Genomic DNA, 13,714 nt, shown 5'->3' with positions numbered 1-13,714 from the left:
AACCGATCCTGTTCAGACCACCTTCGCTTCCTGTCAACCCGACTTCCAGGCTATCTGCCACGTTCCCCAGCCCTTGACGACATCAAGTCACGAGTGTGGGGAGAAAAGACAAGGGAGGGTGACCCTTTAGTGCTGAAACGAGACAGGCAGATAAACACTGGTCACGACAGCATCAGCATCGAGGCGACCAGCCCATCTGACTCGCACCAAAACATCTGCAGCGGCGCTTACATCTTTTCTCAAAACACCAGGCCTCAAGTCCCAAGCCCAGATCCAGCCCCTCGCTTCCTGTAACAGCGCGCCGACTCCTTCCCACACCAGTCTGTCCACCGATATTGACTGTACCCCTTTACTCTGGCTACAAGAGCAAAATCAACCGAGGGGTCTTTTACTTGCGAACCATGGTCAGCCCGGCGTACTACCCAGAAGGACGACGATATAGCCGCCTGGACCCAACTTACAGCTACCCCGAACGCCAGCAGCGACACTCGCATTCTTCCGAAGCGCGGACATCGACCATGACTGAACGAGAGCCCGAGACCGACACCCCTCCTCGTAAGCGCATTGCCGTTGCTGTAAGTTATTTTTGGCTTTTGGCTTTCTTGTCTTCTTGAACTCTTTGACTTCATCACTTTGATGTTTCATTTTCTCTATTTACGCCTGGTGCAATGTTCATTATGTCTCTTTCGGTGTAAATGGAGTCCATCTCCCAAGGGAGGAAACAAGTTGTTGCCGTTGAAGGCACCGAAAGGGGAACTTGCATAGCCATCGTCTGCGGGGGAAGTAAGGTAGAAATCTAACAATATCGACAGTGTGGCCGTTGTCGGAAGCGCAAGATACGCTGCAGCGGAGATACGGGCAATGGACTTCCGTGCCAAAACTGCAAGGCCGCTGGTGCCGAGTCCTGCATGTTCCTACGAGTAAGTCTGCAGCTCCCTCCTTTCTGTGATCATGACGACTAATATGCAACGCCCAAGGTTGCATCGACCGAAGCTCCCTGGGTCCAGACTCCAGAGTTTGCGTACGAGCTCAAGGCAGCGAGGGCATACCAAGCCCAGCAGGCCATGGCATCACCCCTTACCGCCTCCCCGCCGCACTACGCCTCCGACATGCACGACAGCCTCACCCGCTATCCTCCGACTTCGACAGGCTACTCGTCTTACGGAGGTGGAGGAAAGTACTACCCTGCCGCTGCGACCATGTCGAGCTGGTCCTCCACTCCCGGCTACTCAGACGACGGCACCAGCAGCGTGGACTACAGCGCAGCCACTATGGGCTACTCATACCCCTACCAGAGCCATGACCCGGGCTACTACTATCGCATGACGGCAAAAGCGGCCGTCCCGAGCAGCGGAGACATGTACGTCAACGCAGATGCCACAACGGGGTACAGTTACGGCAGTAGCGGTGCGTCCTTGGTGCATCGACCTGCAGTGTCGGCGGTGCAGAGCGAGGGATCGAACTTCTCCCTCTCCAACGTTGCGGCATCCCTTCCGCAGGCCGGCGGCGACCGAATGCTCCCGAACCCAGCATCCCGTCTTCCCAACACCAGCGTCCTCGCCTATCGCACAGAAGGCGGCGTCTCGGCGCCCTCCTACGCCGCTTCATCGTCTACAAAGTCCTCCGGCAGCCCCATATCGCAAACATCTCCCACGAGCGCCGTTTCCGAGGTGACCACGGGCTACAGCACCTCGACAGCCGGCTCGGGAAGTTACGATTCTTCCCCTGTGACGGCATACCCGCCGCCTGTGCACACTCTCCCCTCGATGTCACACCACCGCCTCTCAAACGTGGCGGATATGACAGGTTACCCGCCTTCGTCTGCCAGCAGCGGGGACTCCATCTTCAGCGCCTCGGAGACGAGCCTCCGTACGCACGGCTCCGCGTCCGAGCTGAGCTACAAATACACCGATGGATCCTCTGCGACGTCCTCGGTGGGCCGCCGCGGAAGCGGCGAGACCTCGAGCTCGGGCGGCTCGCTATCCAATGGCCAGCAGTACACAGTCACGACTCCCTCTGCAGGTATGTATGGCTCTGTAGCAGGCCATGGACGGCATCACGTGTCGCAGTACATGATATCTGAGGACGTTTCGGCTGAGCACTACGCAAACCGAAGATCCGCGGGCGGCTTGTCTGCTTCGTAGGGGCCATCCACCCGGATGGTATTACCCTGTAGTGTGCCGGCGAGGAATAGGGGAACCACTTTCCATCTTGGCAGCACCGCTTGCTCCAACACTGTTCCCGGGTTTCTTTGGTATCATCTGTTTCTACGATCCTCTCTTTTTTTTCTTCCTTTTCTTTTGGCCACCCCAGCACATAGTACCCATTCACGCATTTTTCCGGCATCTGGAAGGAAGAGATAACAAAAAGGGAGGCTGCATCCGACCCTCCATGGGAAGACTACGGGCTTGACCTAGGTGGCGCTTTTTACAAAATCACCCCGGCAGTCATGCTCGCAGGCGGCCAACTATTTCGTTCCAAAATTCCAAACCCCAGGATCGACATCCTACAACTCTATTTTGGTATCTTGTGGCGTCAGCCATACTGAAGCCTCAAGGACTGTTCTCGAGTCCCCTGGTCGTCGGTGACTTTTGACCATAGGGCTCTCGTACGAGGTCATCAACTCGAAACTCAACCACATCTCTAAGATGACAACCTGCAGCATGTCTTTGAAGGCGCCACGTTCTTTCCTCGCTCCTGGATCGTTTCGTACACCGTCAAAACAAAAGGCGCCACACTTCGTACATGTCCGTACGTCGCCGAAACAGAACGCAAGGCCCGTTGCCAGGAAGCGAGGTGGCTTGCCTTGGCATGAGACCAAAGCCAGGTCCAGAGACCGGATTGGGGGCGCCCGGCAAGAAGTGGAGGATGCGTACTGTGCGTCTGCGGCCCAGTATGCACTTCTCAGACCATCAAAACGACAGCATACATCCGTTGCCGAAGGTATTATAGGTGTTCGGTAATAGGAGTTGAATGCAAGGGTTCTGACATCTTGTCTCTGCCCCTCAACAACAAGGCTAGACTGTCTATTGGGCTCTTCTGCCAATGTGGCTTGTCATCGGTCAACGGCACCAGGGGATGTGTTTGCATAGTCTCTATCCCGGGAGAGAACATGGGGCGATGGTGTTCAACAGCCCAAATCGGACTATACTCTGGCGGCATCATGCGGCTACCCGACATGGACAACCGCTCCAGGGGATACCCGACCAATCTCGTCTGGCCCCCTCCCACCATCCCTCTCGCTTCAAATCCAATGTCGACGAACAATCGACGGTTACCGCCCAACTTTGGCCCCTCCTTTCTTGTTCCCGGAATCCCAACATCTCCTCCGAATGGCTTTTGTTTGATCATTATAGGGAAAGAGGGGGTCTCCGTGAATCCGATGTGCCTCGAGGGTGCAGATGGTACAGGATCATCCATCCATTCTTTCATCTCTATGCCGAACCCCCCACCTCCCGCACACACACACACACACACACACACACACACACACAACAACAACCCTGGTCATTCTTTTCCATTCGCGTCTTTCCTTTATTGCCTTTTTTATTCTTGGTCGGACTCAAAATGCGACGTCGTTTCCTCGCCAATCGCGTTCATTTTCGCAGTTACTCCGTTTTTCACATCCTCTCATCAAAGCATTGGGTCTTGCGCGGGAACCAGGAAGCAAGAGTAGGTTGATTGGGTGTGACCCGAAACAAAAAAGTACTAGTTGTTAGTTCCTTTCTTTTCTGCCATCTTGTTGTCTTCTTCGCCACGTTTCCTTAGGCCTCCGGCTGTTCTACACGCAGGACATTGCATGTCGTACCCCCCAAATGCTGTTCTGTCGGCGCAGTCGTGCTTGTGCCTGTGCCTTACGCACTACTGTCATCTTCGAGTCTCTTTTTGTTGCTTCCATTCTTTTCGCTGGGTTGCATCTGCATCAGTTCGCTTGTCTTTTAGGTTTCATAGCTTCTTGTTTGGGGATGCTTATGGGGGTAAGTCTAATGGGCTGTGGACAGATGGGATAACAGCCATGGGAAGGCTTTGTGGACTGGGTAGATTTTCCCTAGACTGCGGGATGATCTGGTAACCAAAGGAACGGAGTGGTTCTCGGAATACGGTGATACATAAAAACTGGCGTGAGTTATGGGGATTCATCAACTTCTTTTCATATGAAATTGAAACAAACAAGGTCATGGTCGGGTCAGAATGGACGAGATATGGTGGGACATGAGCCTTAAAGGAGATGCTGAATATCACGGTAATCAGGGAGCATCATCGAGTTCTGCTTCGCTTCTCTCACACGACGGAGCTGGGTAGCTTTTATTGTCCATCAGATTGGTTTTAATAGTCATCTTTCCACAATTCGCAGCTACAAGCTTAGTCAAGTTGATTCAAGGTGATGAAAGTCATCACTGTTTGGACCATGATATAAGGACGATACATCTGATAGACTGGTCGAAATCGGGCTAGGTTTTGTGCACGTAGAGCAGATGCCCAAGCCAAAGTAAAATCGTGTCTCTTGGAACCTTTTTCCTTCATGGTTGCATGATTAAAAATACTGGGTATGAACTACTTCCACGTCTCATCCGTAAACGACGTTGATGTGTGCGTGTGTACGTGGCATCTTATGTGCTCTTTACAACTTCCCCTCCGCCTTTTCGTCGACCTCGCAAAACGCCCTGAACGTGACAAACTCGTCATCCTCATCGCCCTCGGACTGCAGCACTAACTCGGCCGTGGAACCGACGAAGAAGACGTTCCCCTCGCTGATCTTTTGCACCGTCGGACCAACCGCTATGGTTCCCTTGCCTGAGGTGCAGATGATGATGCTGGGGCCCTCGAGCGGTTCGAAAGTGGCCTTGGAGCCGTGTCCATTCAGTAGCGACCGGACGACGCTGAACTCCTCGATGGGTGGGTCATATAGGATGACGGCAGAACCAGAGCTGTAGGCGGCGCGGTTGAGGGTAGCGTAGGGGTACTCGGAGGGAGACATCTTCTGCTCATCAATAGGGGCATAGTTATAGGTGAGCATGTCAACGAGGGTAGGCACATCCTTGAACTTGGGTGTAAAGCCGGCGCGGACGACATTGTCCGAGGCGGCCATGCACTCGATGATGTCACCCGAAAGGTAAGCATGGATGTCATCGGCGCGGAGAAACATGGCCTCGCCGGGCTCCATCTTGACGAAGTTGAGGAAGAACATGACGAACAGGCCAATGTCTGCGCCAAAGGAGCTGTGGAGACGGATGATGAGCTCCGAGAGGGTTTCGCCGTCGGTTGTGCTGATGCCACCACTGGCGAAGTTGCTGCCTTCTGATTTGGCGAGGGCGACGAGCTTCTCCGTCTGCTTCTCAATCTCTTCCGGCGTGGCGGAAAGCAGAGAAGCGAACGCGTGCTGGAGCGTCTTCTTGTTTCGGTCCTTGGTCTCGGGGTCTTCGCTCTCCTCCTCTCCCTTGATCGTGCTGATGAACTCGTCAGCCTTGTCATCAACGACCAGGCTCTTCAGGGGCGGGACGGTGGTCAGAAAGTGGGAGATTTCGGCGAGTGGGCGGAAGCCGCAAAGGCCCTCGAAAGGGGTAATGGCAATGGCCATCTCGGGCTTGTGGTTGTCATCGGGGTAGTTCTTGGGGTCGCGGGCGTGGAGCTGCTCGGCGAGCTTCTTGTTGGGGTGGGCCTGGATGGAGAGGGCCTTGTTGATGGAGAGAACCTTGAAGAGGAATGGAAGCTTGGAGCCGTATTTGGAGGCCACCGGAGGAGATAGGAGTTGTTGGTTGTCCTGAACAAGTTCGAGGAGGGTTCGGCCGGACTGAACGTCTTTGGAAGGGTTGGAGGGGTGGGTGCCCATCCAGAGCTGGCGGTGTTAGTACCTATCATGGAACAGTAATAAAAGAGAAGGGGAGAGATCCAGGAGCACACCTCTGCGTATGGCTTCTCCGACTCGATGCTGAAGCCCTCAGCTGGCGTCGTGGCAGCAAAGCGCGCAGCTGCTGATTCCTCACCCTTCTTGCCCCATTCATACGAGTTCACCCCGCACTGGAGCTTGAACAGAGGGACTTGCAGAACCATACTGTTTGTGTAGAGCTAGTAAAATCTCAAAGAGACGAAGGAAAATAAAGGGAAAGACTGAAGAAACAAAGTTGCGACGACAGCAGTGGTGTCGTACTATTAAAGTTGGAGAGTGTGTATGCTCACCCCACCATTGAATTTGACGTCAGGGAAAGCTTCACTTGGGGGGACCCCGCAAACTGGAGCTAACAGTGGCCTGGCCTGGTGCTCCAGACCCCTCCAAATAATGGTCTAGGCACGGGCCCCGGCCAAGTGGTCGGGCCGCTCTGCGGAAGGTGTGCTCCCGAGACATGATTGGTTTAGTGAGGTACTTGCAGGCTCCCTCGGTTCCACTTCGGCAATACGCGGCCGTAACTGTCGCGTTAATGGGCCAATGAAGCTCCCACCGCTCTTGACTTGACCCGATACCGCCTGTATTCTGCCACCTGCATCCCATCCACCACGAGAGTGCCTCTACGTACCATGGTCCCCCGCGAACTTGTCAACTTCGAAGCTTAATCGCTGGCCCTTTATGACCTCATCATGGACTAAGACCTTGCTACCCTGCTCTTCCTTTTCTTTCTTAGCATCTTTGCGCACAGAGATACCCAACAGCATTAGAGCGTAAGACAAGCTGCTCTGTCTGTCCAACGCATCCTGGTTTGGCCTGCGACAGCTGGCGAAGCAAGACCCAACTGGACATCGCTCCTTCCCTTTCCTGTAAGTAGCTCCGGGCTACACTTATAATACCTCAATTCAATATCCTAATGGTTCGATATCTTCTTCTCGACATCAACCATCCTATCTGAACGTCGAATGAGAAATTACGCGATCCGAGGCTGACGTAAACATGCCACAGAAACCGACGCCCGAGGCTAACAAGCCGCTTCTCGGTGGTCGCAAGAGAAAGCTCACCACCGCCGAACCAAACACTGCGACACCGTCACCTGGCTTGGGTGCCCCCGAAAAGTCTGTCTAGAAGAAACGCGACTTGCCAAGCACCCAGCCTAGCCCTTCGGGCTCACTCCAGGTCAAAATGTCTCAACGAAACCGCAGCGGCCGAGGCTCGAATCGTAATAATGGCAGCGGCCACGGCGAGGAGGTGCAGCTATGGGAGTCCGCCAAAGAAAAGTTTCACGAGATCGTTGGCGGCGTCAATCAAGAAAACGACAACCTGGCCGAGCTGTTGAAGCTCGACAAGAAGGCAGCCATTGCGAGCATGGACGGCGGCAAGCCTTCTGGCGCAGATCTTAACAAGATGGAGCAGAACTGCCGTTCGGGAGTCAAGCTGTCTGAGAACAACTCGAACAACATCAAGAACCTCATCGAACAGCTCAAGATCCTCAAGGCCGTGCAGCAAGCCAAGGAGGCTGCTGAGGCTCCTGCAACGACCAGCACATCATCACGGACTGGCAGTTCGACGCGCAACCGAGATGCCGCTGCGGCGGCCTTATACGATTTCGACGGTGCCGGTGACTCTCCCGTGCCAAGCCCCATTGGCGGCAATTCGCGCAAGTTTGGTGACAGGGGCAGCAACCGCGACAGCATGCCGCCCAAGGCAGATAGTGTTGAGCCGCAGGGATCCACAGGCTCCAACACGGCGGGATCGTCCTCGGGCGCTCTGGGATCGAGCGCTGCATCAGCAGCTCGCAGCAAGGTGTCGTTTTCCAAGGGCGACAAGGTTGCGTTCAAGCGGAAGAAGGACGAGCCGCAGCAGGGCGAGGCACCTTATGATTGGATACTAGGAGAGGTTGTGGGCGTTATGGGCGAAGGCAAGAGCCGACGGTACAAGTGTCTGGACGTGGAGCCCGAGGACAACGTCAAGCCGAAGGAGTACAAGACGTTTGCGTCCGGCATGATACCAATCCCGCCAGAGAACCAGACGCATAATCTCGCAAAGCTGGAGGCTGGCAAGATGGTGCTCGGCCTGTACCCACAGACAACGGCGTTTTACGCGGCAGATGTTGTCGGCACGGAGCCGGACGGCAAGACGGTCAATCTCAAGTTCCACGGCGAGAACGACTCCTCGACTACGCATCAGGTGGAACGTCGCTACGTACTGGAATTCCGGCCTTAGATGGCCTACGGCCCCGGGTCCCATGGGTCGCGAGACCCAAAAAAGGAACCGGATGGGTTTGGATTGTGTTAACGAGAGCCATCAGCGGGCGTTCGCTTAAAGTATTGAGTTGGGTGCGGCGTATTGGCCGAGGGATCAACGGCCCGGACATGGGATCTCATATCGTTAAGCCTCATTAAAGAAACAAAAAGGGGACATGACGCGGCGGGTCGAAACGGAGTTTTAACACGAGTATTATGACGCAAGGGTTGGCGAATAGCGGTAACCATGGCAGCATCTGAAATGGCCACAGCACGGGCATGCAATTTTGGTGTCGCGTGTTTCCCGACCTCCCATCGAGTTCTGGCACTATGGCTCTGGTGTGTCTTTGTTCCTGTGCAAATATACGGGCCATACGCGGACATGGCGACTCTGCAATCAAACTCTCACGAGATGTTGGCTTGCACAAAGTCAAATTACGCCCCTGACTCCGGCATGGCACGTGCATTGGTGGAATGTCGCGACGGTTGTGTACCTGCAGGTCGCTACATATGCCCATTGGCCAGGGGAGCGGCCATAACAGCAAGTACCTTTCGGGGGTTCAGGGGGATAGGCCGCTAAGACCGAGGTGCGTGGGAAAGTGATGGAGGCGGCTCGACTTAGGGTTGACGAGTCGTAACGGCGCAAAAGCTAGAGGAGAGATTGATGAGGAGATGCGCAAATGCGAGATTGGGAGAGCAATCAGAAAAACGGGCAGCGCCGCTGGAGAGAGACAAACACAGCACAGCCGATGAAGCTATTCCTGAAAGAGAACAGGACCCCTTGATGGCCGGGATCCACCTCCAAAAAGGTACACGGAGTAGCCCATTGGTCTGGTGCAGTTTCCTCTTCCCCGTCTGGAATGGAGAGGTACCGGTGTGGAAGTGGTTTTCGGTACGTACCCGAGCTGAATCTCCGAGCCAAGTTGGACAGATGGGCAAGCGCAGCCAAGGGGACGTGGAAGAAGGGGGGGGGGGGGGGGGGGGAGGAACACGGCGACGGGGAGGGAAGGAAAGGTCCCATGACGATTAAAGAATATTTGACAAAGAACATGGGACCCGAACAATGCGGGCTGCGCTGCAGTGCAGCTGTCGTTCCTGTCACCGTGCATATGCCTCGCATCGTCTCATATTCAATATTTCCATCTTTGTGATTGCGGTTGGATTGGAACTGGGGCCCGGAGAAAAAGAGCGAGAGGGAGACCGAGGCAAGGCATCTGATGATGGATGTAACCGTGACCCATTGAGAATTACGAGCGCTCGCCTGACCGACGACTGGAGTGGGAGGAGGCCCCCTTCCAGCAAACGTTGAAACGCATGAGGAGCCAAGCCGCAGTTCCTCATTCCTGAACGGCAGCTCTAGACGAGCACGGCGTTTCTACCTCACACATGTCACTGCTCACCACGCAGTCGTAGTTCAAGTACTGAGCATTGTTTCGGAAGACGGCTAGCATTAATCTCGCCCCAAAGATAGCTGTCAATTGGCCCGTTTTGATACTCTCTTGGCGTCTCTCTTCCCCCCAAGCCCATGTCCATCCAACACACGTCTCGGTCCACGTCCCAGTTCCTAGTCCAAGTCCCAATTCCCCGTTCCAGTTCCCTCTCAAAGACCAATCGCCCGCCAGGTCCCACGCCCGAGCGAGGTAGAGCCCAACTCCATTCGACCCCCAACCTCCGATCCTCGACAGCCACTGGACGCACCAGCAAACAAATCGCAAAGTTGCTTCCCTCTTTTTTTTCCCCTCCCCTTCCCGCGATAGCTCCTTAAACCACAACACACACCTTCTCTCTTCTCCAACCCAACTCTCCCGCCCAAACTCGAACCTTCCCACCCCGACGACCACGCGTCTTGCGATTCAATTACGCGCGACATCCGCCCGAACGCTGCCGTCACCGCATTTAATACCAGATACGAGAGGGAGCGATCCATCTTACGTTGCGACATCTCCTTTAATCCCGACACCGCATCACGCCAGCCGCCCATTCCCGGTTCTCGATACCTTTCGACGTCTACCTTCTAAACACATTACACACCCCCGGAAGTCACAATGGGTGGTCAACTGTCCAAGATGATGGGCAAGATCTTCGGATCAAAGGAGATGCGCCTGCTGATGCTGGGTCTCGACGCCGCCGGCAAGACCACCATCCTGTACAAACTCAAGCTCGGCCAGGACGTCACCACCATCCCCACCGTCGGCTTCAACGTCGAGACGGTCACCTACAAGAACGTCAAGTTCAACGTCTGGGACGTCGGTGGCCAGGACAAGATCCGTCCCCTCTGGAGACATTACTTTAGCGGTGAGTCTTTGCCTACCCGCCTCCCTCTCCCCCCCCCTCTCCCTTCGCCTTACCCGAGAGAATGCTCCATCCTTTCATCTGAACAATTGCGCTGACGAGGCATTCCCCTCACGCAGGAACCCAGGGTTTGATCTTCGTCATTGATTCGTCGGATCGCGCAAGAATCGAGGAGGCCAAGTCGGAACTGCACAGGATCATCAACGATCGCGAGATGAAGGACAGTCTGCTGCTGGTGTTTGCGAACAAGCAGGATATCAACGGCGGTAAGTTTGACAACAGCCCCCTCTACGGAGCCGAACAGTCACAGCTGCCATGGCTGCGGTGTTTCGTCCGACACGCAAGTCACTAACGCACATGACCATCACAGCCATGAAGCCACAAGAAGTCACCGAGGCCCTCTCGCTTTCCAAGTTAAAAGACAAGGTTTGGTACGTCGTGCCCAGTTGCGCGACGACGGGCGAGGGCCTGCTCGAGGGCCTGGCTTGGCTGTCCAACAACGTCAAGGCACCCCCCGCCCCGGCCAAGAAGTAAACGACGAGACGACCGACATGCCTCATCATCGACATCCCGATCCTCTACGACTCACCGACCGAACCTGCCCAATTACCCACCCGCTCACTCGACACAATCTCACCATTCCCGATACGTATGCTACTCCAGGTTGCATACTGAGGCATCGACCGTCCCCGAACCGAGCTCGTCGGGGTCATAGAACCCCCCTTATTACCATACGAGAACCCGTCGTGGCCCGGACGATGGACGCAGGCAAAGATGCCTCCGCAAGAGCGCGCTGCCGAGAGTCACCCTGAGAGACTGTTGGTTCTTCACACCTAATACATGGCAGCAACGGCTCTTTCGCCAACCTACTTGTTGTGGCTTTATTTTTTCTCTTTGAAACAAAACTCTTCATGTACCGTTTTTAACTACGCTGATACGGAGAGAAGACGGAAAGGGGGAAAGGGAGAGGAGCGGCATGAAAGGCAAAGGAAGGAGCGGCCTTCCTCACATCCACCATATGTTTTCACTGGGCTACTAGGCTTTTTCTGCGTGTTTTTCTTCGTTCTACATTTTCCCGTTTCTCTGGTTCTATTCCGTGTTGTCGTTCTGAAATACCCGAAGCTCTTAGAAGGCGAAAAGAAAAGAACTTGGTTTGGGGCGGGGCCAAAAAGGCAGGTAGTGTTTATCTTCCTCACCCCCTTTTTATCTCTTACAAATTGTATTGGAATGATGTACAAGAAATTGTATGAAACCCCTGCCTCCCTCTGTTCTTGTGGAAGAAAGAGCATGGTCTTATTTATAACGTCGCCGTGAGACACATGGAAACATTCTATTTTGTCACATCATTGTGCCGTTTCTTGCCCAGCCAGCTGGGCGATCCGTCATGTCATCAATCATCAGGGGAGGGGGGTTCGCCGCTTTAGCCCCCTCTGTCAGCCACGCGAGAAAAATCTCAAGGACGCTGCCAACACCAACTGGTGCGCGCCACGGCTCTTCCAGCGGCACCGCGAGGCGTGCGTTGGGAGCCGCGCTAGTCACGCCAGCAGCGTTGGCCGGACGCCGGTTGCGAGGTGTCATTATCTCTTGCCCAACAGCCGCGCTCGGCTCCAGACCCGTTCCGCCGAGACTCATCATCCAACCGAGATATGCTGGTCCTCGTCTCAACCCGCCACGAGAACGCCTACGACACCGGCGACAAGCATCCATACCCTCGCGCCGCGGCCCACGGAGGAGGATCCCGCGGCGTTGTAGGCCGGCGCGACCATGATGGGCCTGTGCCAGCCGCAGTGGACCGAGGCCTCCTGCGTCACGCAGGAGTAATAGGTCGTTTGGTAATATCCCATGTCGGCGAGGTTCGGCTCCGGGCGCGGAGTGACGCCGGGGGCGGGCGGGATGAGGGAGGCGTAATCTCGGGGCCCGGAGTCTGTGGGGGTTTCGGCCGCGGCGGCGACTGCGATTGCGACGGCGGGGACGGCGAGTGAGGTGGAGGTAGAGGTTTGTGTGAGGGTGCCGGTCGAGATGGAGTCCTGAGGTTTGCGGTGGAGCCGGGCTGGGCCTAGGCGGAGGGGTCTGCGGGAGGCGCAGGGTGCGGTGGAATTTGTGGCTAAGGACGAGGAGTTTGAGGGGGCTTTGGGGGTGATGGTCGAGTAGATTGGGGTCGGGGTTGGGTCTGTTTCCGCGATGTCTGTTGGGGCGGGGCCACGGTTGGCAGAAAGGGCTCCGGTGGTGGTTGTTGCGGCGAGCCGGGTGAGTTGGGCGAGCCTGTGCAGGTAGGTGGTGGGCTTGTTGGTGTTGCTGGCGTCGCTGGGAGGGCGGCGGCCGAGGAGGCGAAGAGGATCAGGAGGGCTGAGAGGGGGTGCATCTTGAACCAAAGATTTTGGCGACGCACGTCAATGACTCTCTGTCACTGGGTTGCTTGCTGGGTGATATTGTATGAGTTGGGAGTTGAACGAGGCCGGCTCTCGAGGGTTTGATACGGGGGATCAAATATCTCACGGAGATTGTGCGCGAACAGAAAAGAAGCAGGAAGCAGTAGAATGAAGAAGAATAACACAAGATACTCGGAAACTATGACATGGCCAGCCTCGACGTCAATAAGGAAGGAGAGCGAGAACAAGGAAACACCCGCGTGTAAGAGGGACCGGCCACGCTCGCGTCTTTTATCCTTTCGTCATTTTGTCGAAGAATTATCTGGAACCACCTCAAAATGGTATCTGACTGGCGACGCGGAAACGAGGAGAGGGGAATTAGTTGGTGGTGGACGGTGGATGGCTGTTCAACCCCGGTGTGGTATGCAGGAGTCATGGCGTCGCGTTCCAGGCGATGGATGACTGGGACGTGTTTATCTAGCGCAATACAGCACACATCCTACGCCATCCCGTTCTAGAAGGCGAAGGCCAGCCCTGAAGAAGAATCTGATGTTTGTTTGGCCATTGCAGGGAAGCTTTGGGGAGGGCACGCGGGTGCGTGGACGTGTCTGATATTCACGAGGGGGCTTGGAGGTGGTGGTGGTGGTTTTTGAGTGCATGTTTTATGGTGGTACAGGTGCGTGGAGATGATTGGATCAGAAGACAGGTTTGGGTGCTGATGGTGCTTGGGGGTCACTAGCGCTGCGACTGTCCGGGGCTACGGGGAATTCTTCATTGGAGATCAAAGGTGGGAATTGGAGACGCTCTAATGCAGCTCGGGTGCACCACTTTGGCAATCCAGGACGAACCGGTTGGTTTTATTCTCTGTGTCTCGCACGGGTGCTCGGAGGACCTCGGGCCGCTAATACTGTCTCACTAGCCCTCCG

The 13,714-nt window shown here is 55.4% G+C and overlaps 6 protein-coding genes across 6 annotated transcripts; 3 read left to right on the top strand and 3 right to left on the bottom strand.

Moving 5' to 3' along the window:
* Positions 1 to 401: 401 nt before the first annotated feature.
* On the top strand, positions 402 to 2,144 carry ColSpa_04991 (putative transcriptional regulatory protein; the record flags this gene model as incomplete). The annotated part of the gene is made up of 3 exons (XM_049271203.1): positions 402 to 575; positions 813 to 920; positions 978 to 2,144. The coding sequence occupies 3 exons, from the start codon at positions 402 to 404 to the stop codon at positions 2,142 to 2,144; spliced, it is 1,449 nt and encodes a 482-aa protein (XP_049127160.1).
* Positions 2,145 to 4,621: 2,477 nt separating this feature from the next.
* ColSpa_04990 (mannose-6-phosphate isomerase) lies at positions 4,622 to 6,051 on the bottom strand (the record flags this gene model as incomplete). The annotated part of the gene is made up of 2 exons (XM_049271202.1): positions 4,622 to 5,836; positions 5,902 to 6,051. The coding sequence occupies 2 exons, from the start codon at positions 6,049 to 6,051 to the stop codon at positions 4,622 to 4,624; spliced, it is 1,365 nt and encodes a 454-aa protein (XP_049127159.1).
* Positions 6,052 to 7,066: 1,015 nt separating this feature from the next.
* Positions 7,067 to 8,107, top strand: ColSpa_04989 (SAGA-associated factor 73; the record flags this gene model as incomplete). The annotated part of the gene is made up of 1 exon (XM_049271201.1): positions 7,067 to 8,107. One exon carries the CDS (start codon positions 7,067 to 7,069, stop codon positions 8,105 to 8,107), a length of 1,041 nt encoding a protein of 346 aa, XP_049127158.1.
* A 2,065-nt stretch (positions 8,108 to 10,172) lies between these two features.
* On the top strand, positions 10,173 to 10,953 carry ColSpa_04988 (ADP-ribosylation factor 6; the record flags this gene model as incomplete). The annotated part of the gene is made up of 3 exons (XM_049271200.1): positions 10,173 to 10,422; positions 10,539 to 10,685; positions 10,790 to 10,953. The coding sequence occupies 3 exons, from the start codon at positions 10,173 to 10,175 to the stop codon at positions 10,951 to 10,953; spliced, it is 561 nt and encodes a 186-aa protein (XP_049127157.1).
* Positions 10,954 to 11,757: 804 nt separating this feature from the next.
* Positions 11,758 to 11,997, bottom strand: ColSpa_04987 (uncharacterized protein; the record flags this gene model as incomplete). Its single annotated transcript, XM_049271199.1, has 1 exon — positions 11,758 to 11,997. One exon carries the CDS (start codon positions 11,995 to 11,997, stop codon positions 11,758 to 11,760), a length of 240 nt encoding a protein of 79 aa, XP_049127156.1.
* Positions 11,998 to 12,080: 83 nt separating this feature from the next.
* ColSpa_04986 (uncharacterized protein) lies at positions 12,081 to 12,263 on the bottom strand (the record flags this gene model as incomplete). The annotated part of the gene is made up of 1 exon (XM_049271198.1): positions 12,081 to 12,263. The coding sequence occupies one exon, from the start codon at positions 12,261 to 12,263 to the stop codon at positions 12,081 to 12,083; it is 183 nt and encodes a 60-aa protein (XP_049127155.1).
* Between the last annotated feature and the right edge of the window lie 1,451 nt (positions 12,264 to 13,714).

Source organism: Colletotrichum spaethianum, assembly GCF_022836535.1.
Source record: "Colletotrichum spaethianum MAFF 239500 DNA, contig11, whole genome shotgun sequence".
In the NCBI taxonomy this organism is placed as follows: Eukaryota; Fungi; Ascomycota; class Sordariomycetes; order Glomerellales; family Glomerellaceae; genus Colletotrichum; species Colletotrichum spaethianum.
Note: the sequence above shows the minus strand (reverse complement) of the source record. Positions and strands in the feature narration are given on the sequence as shown.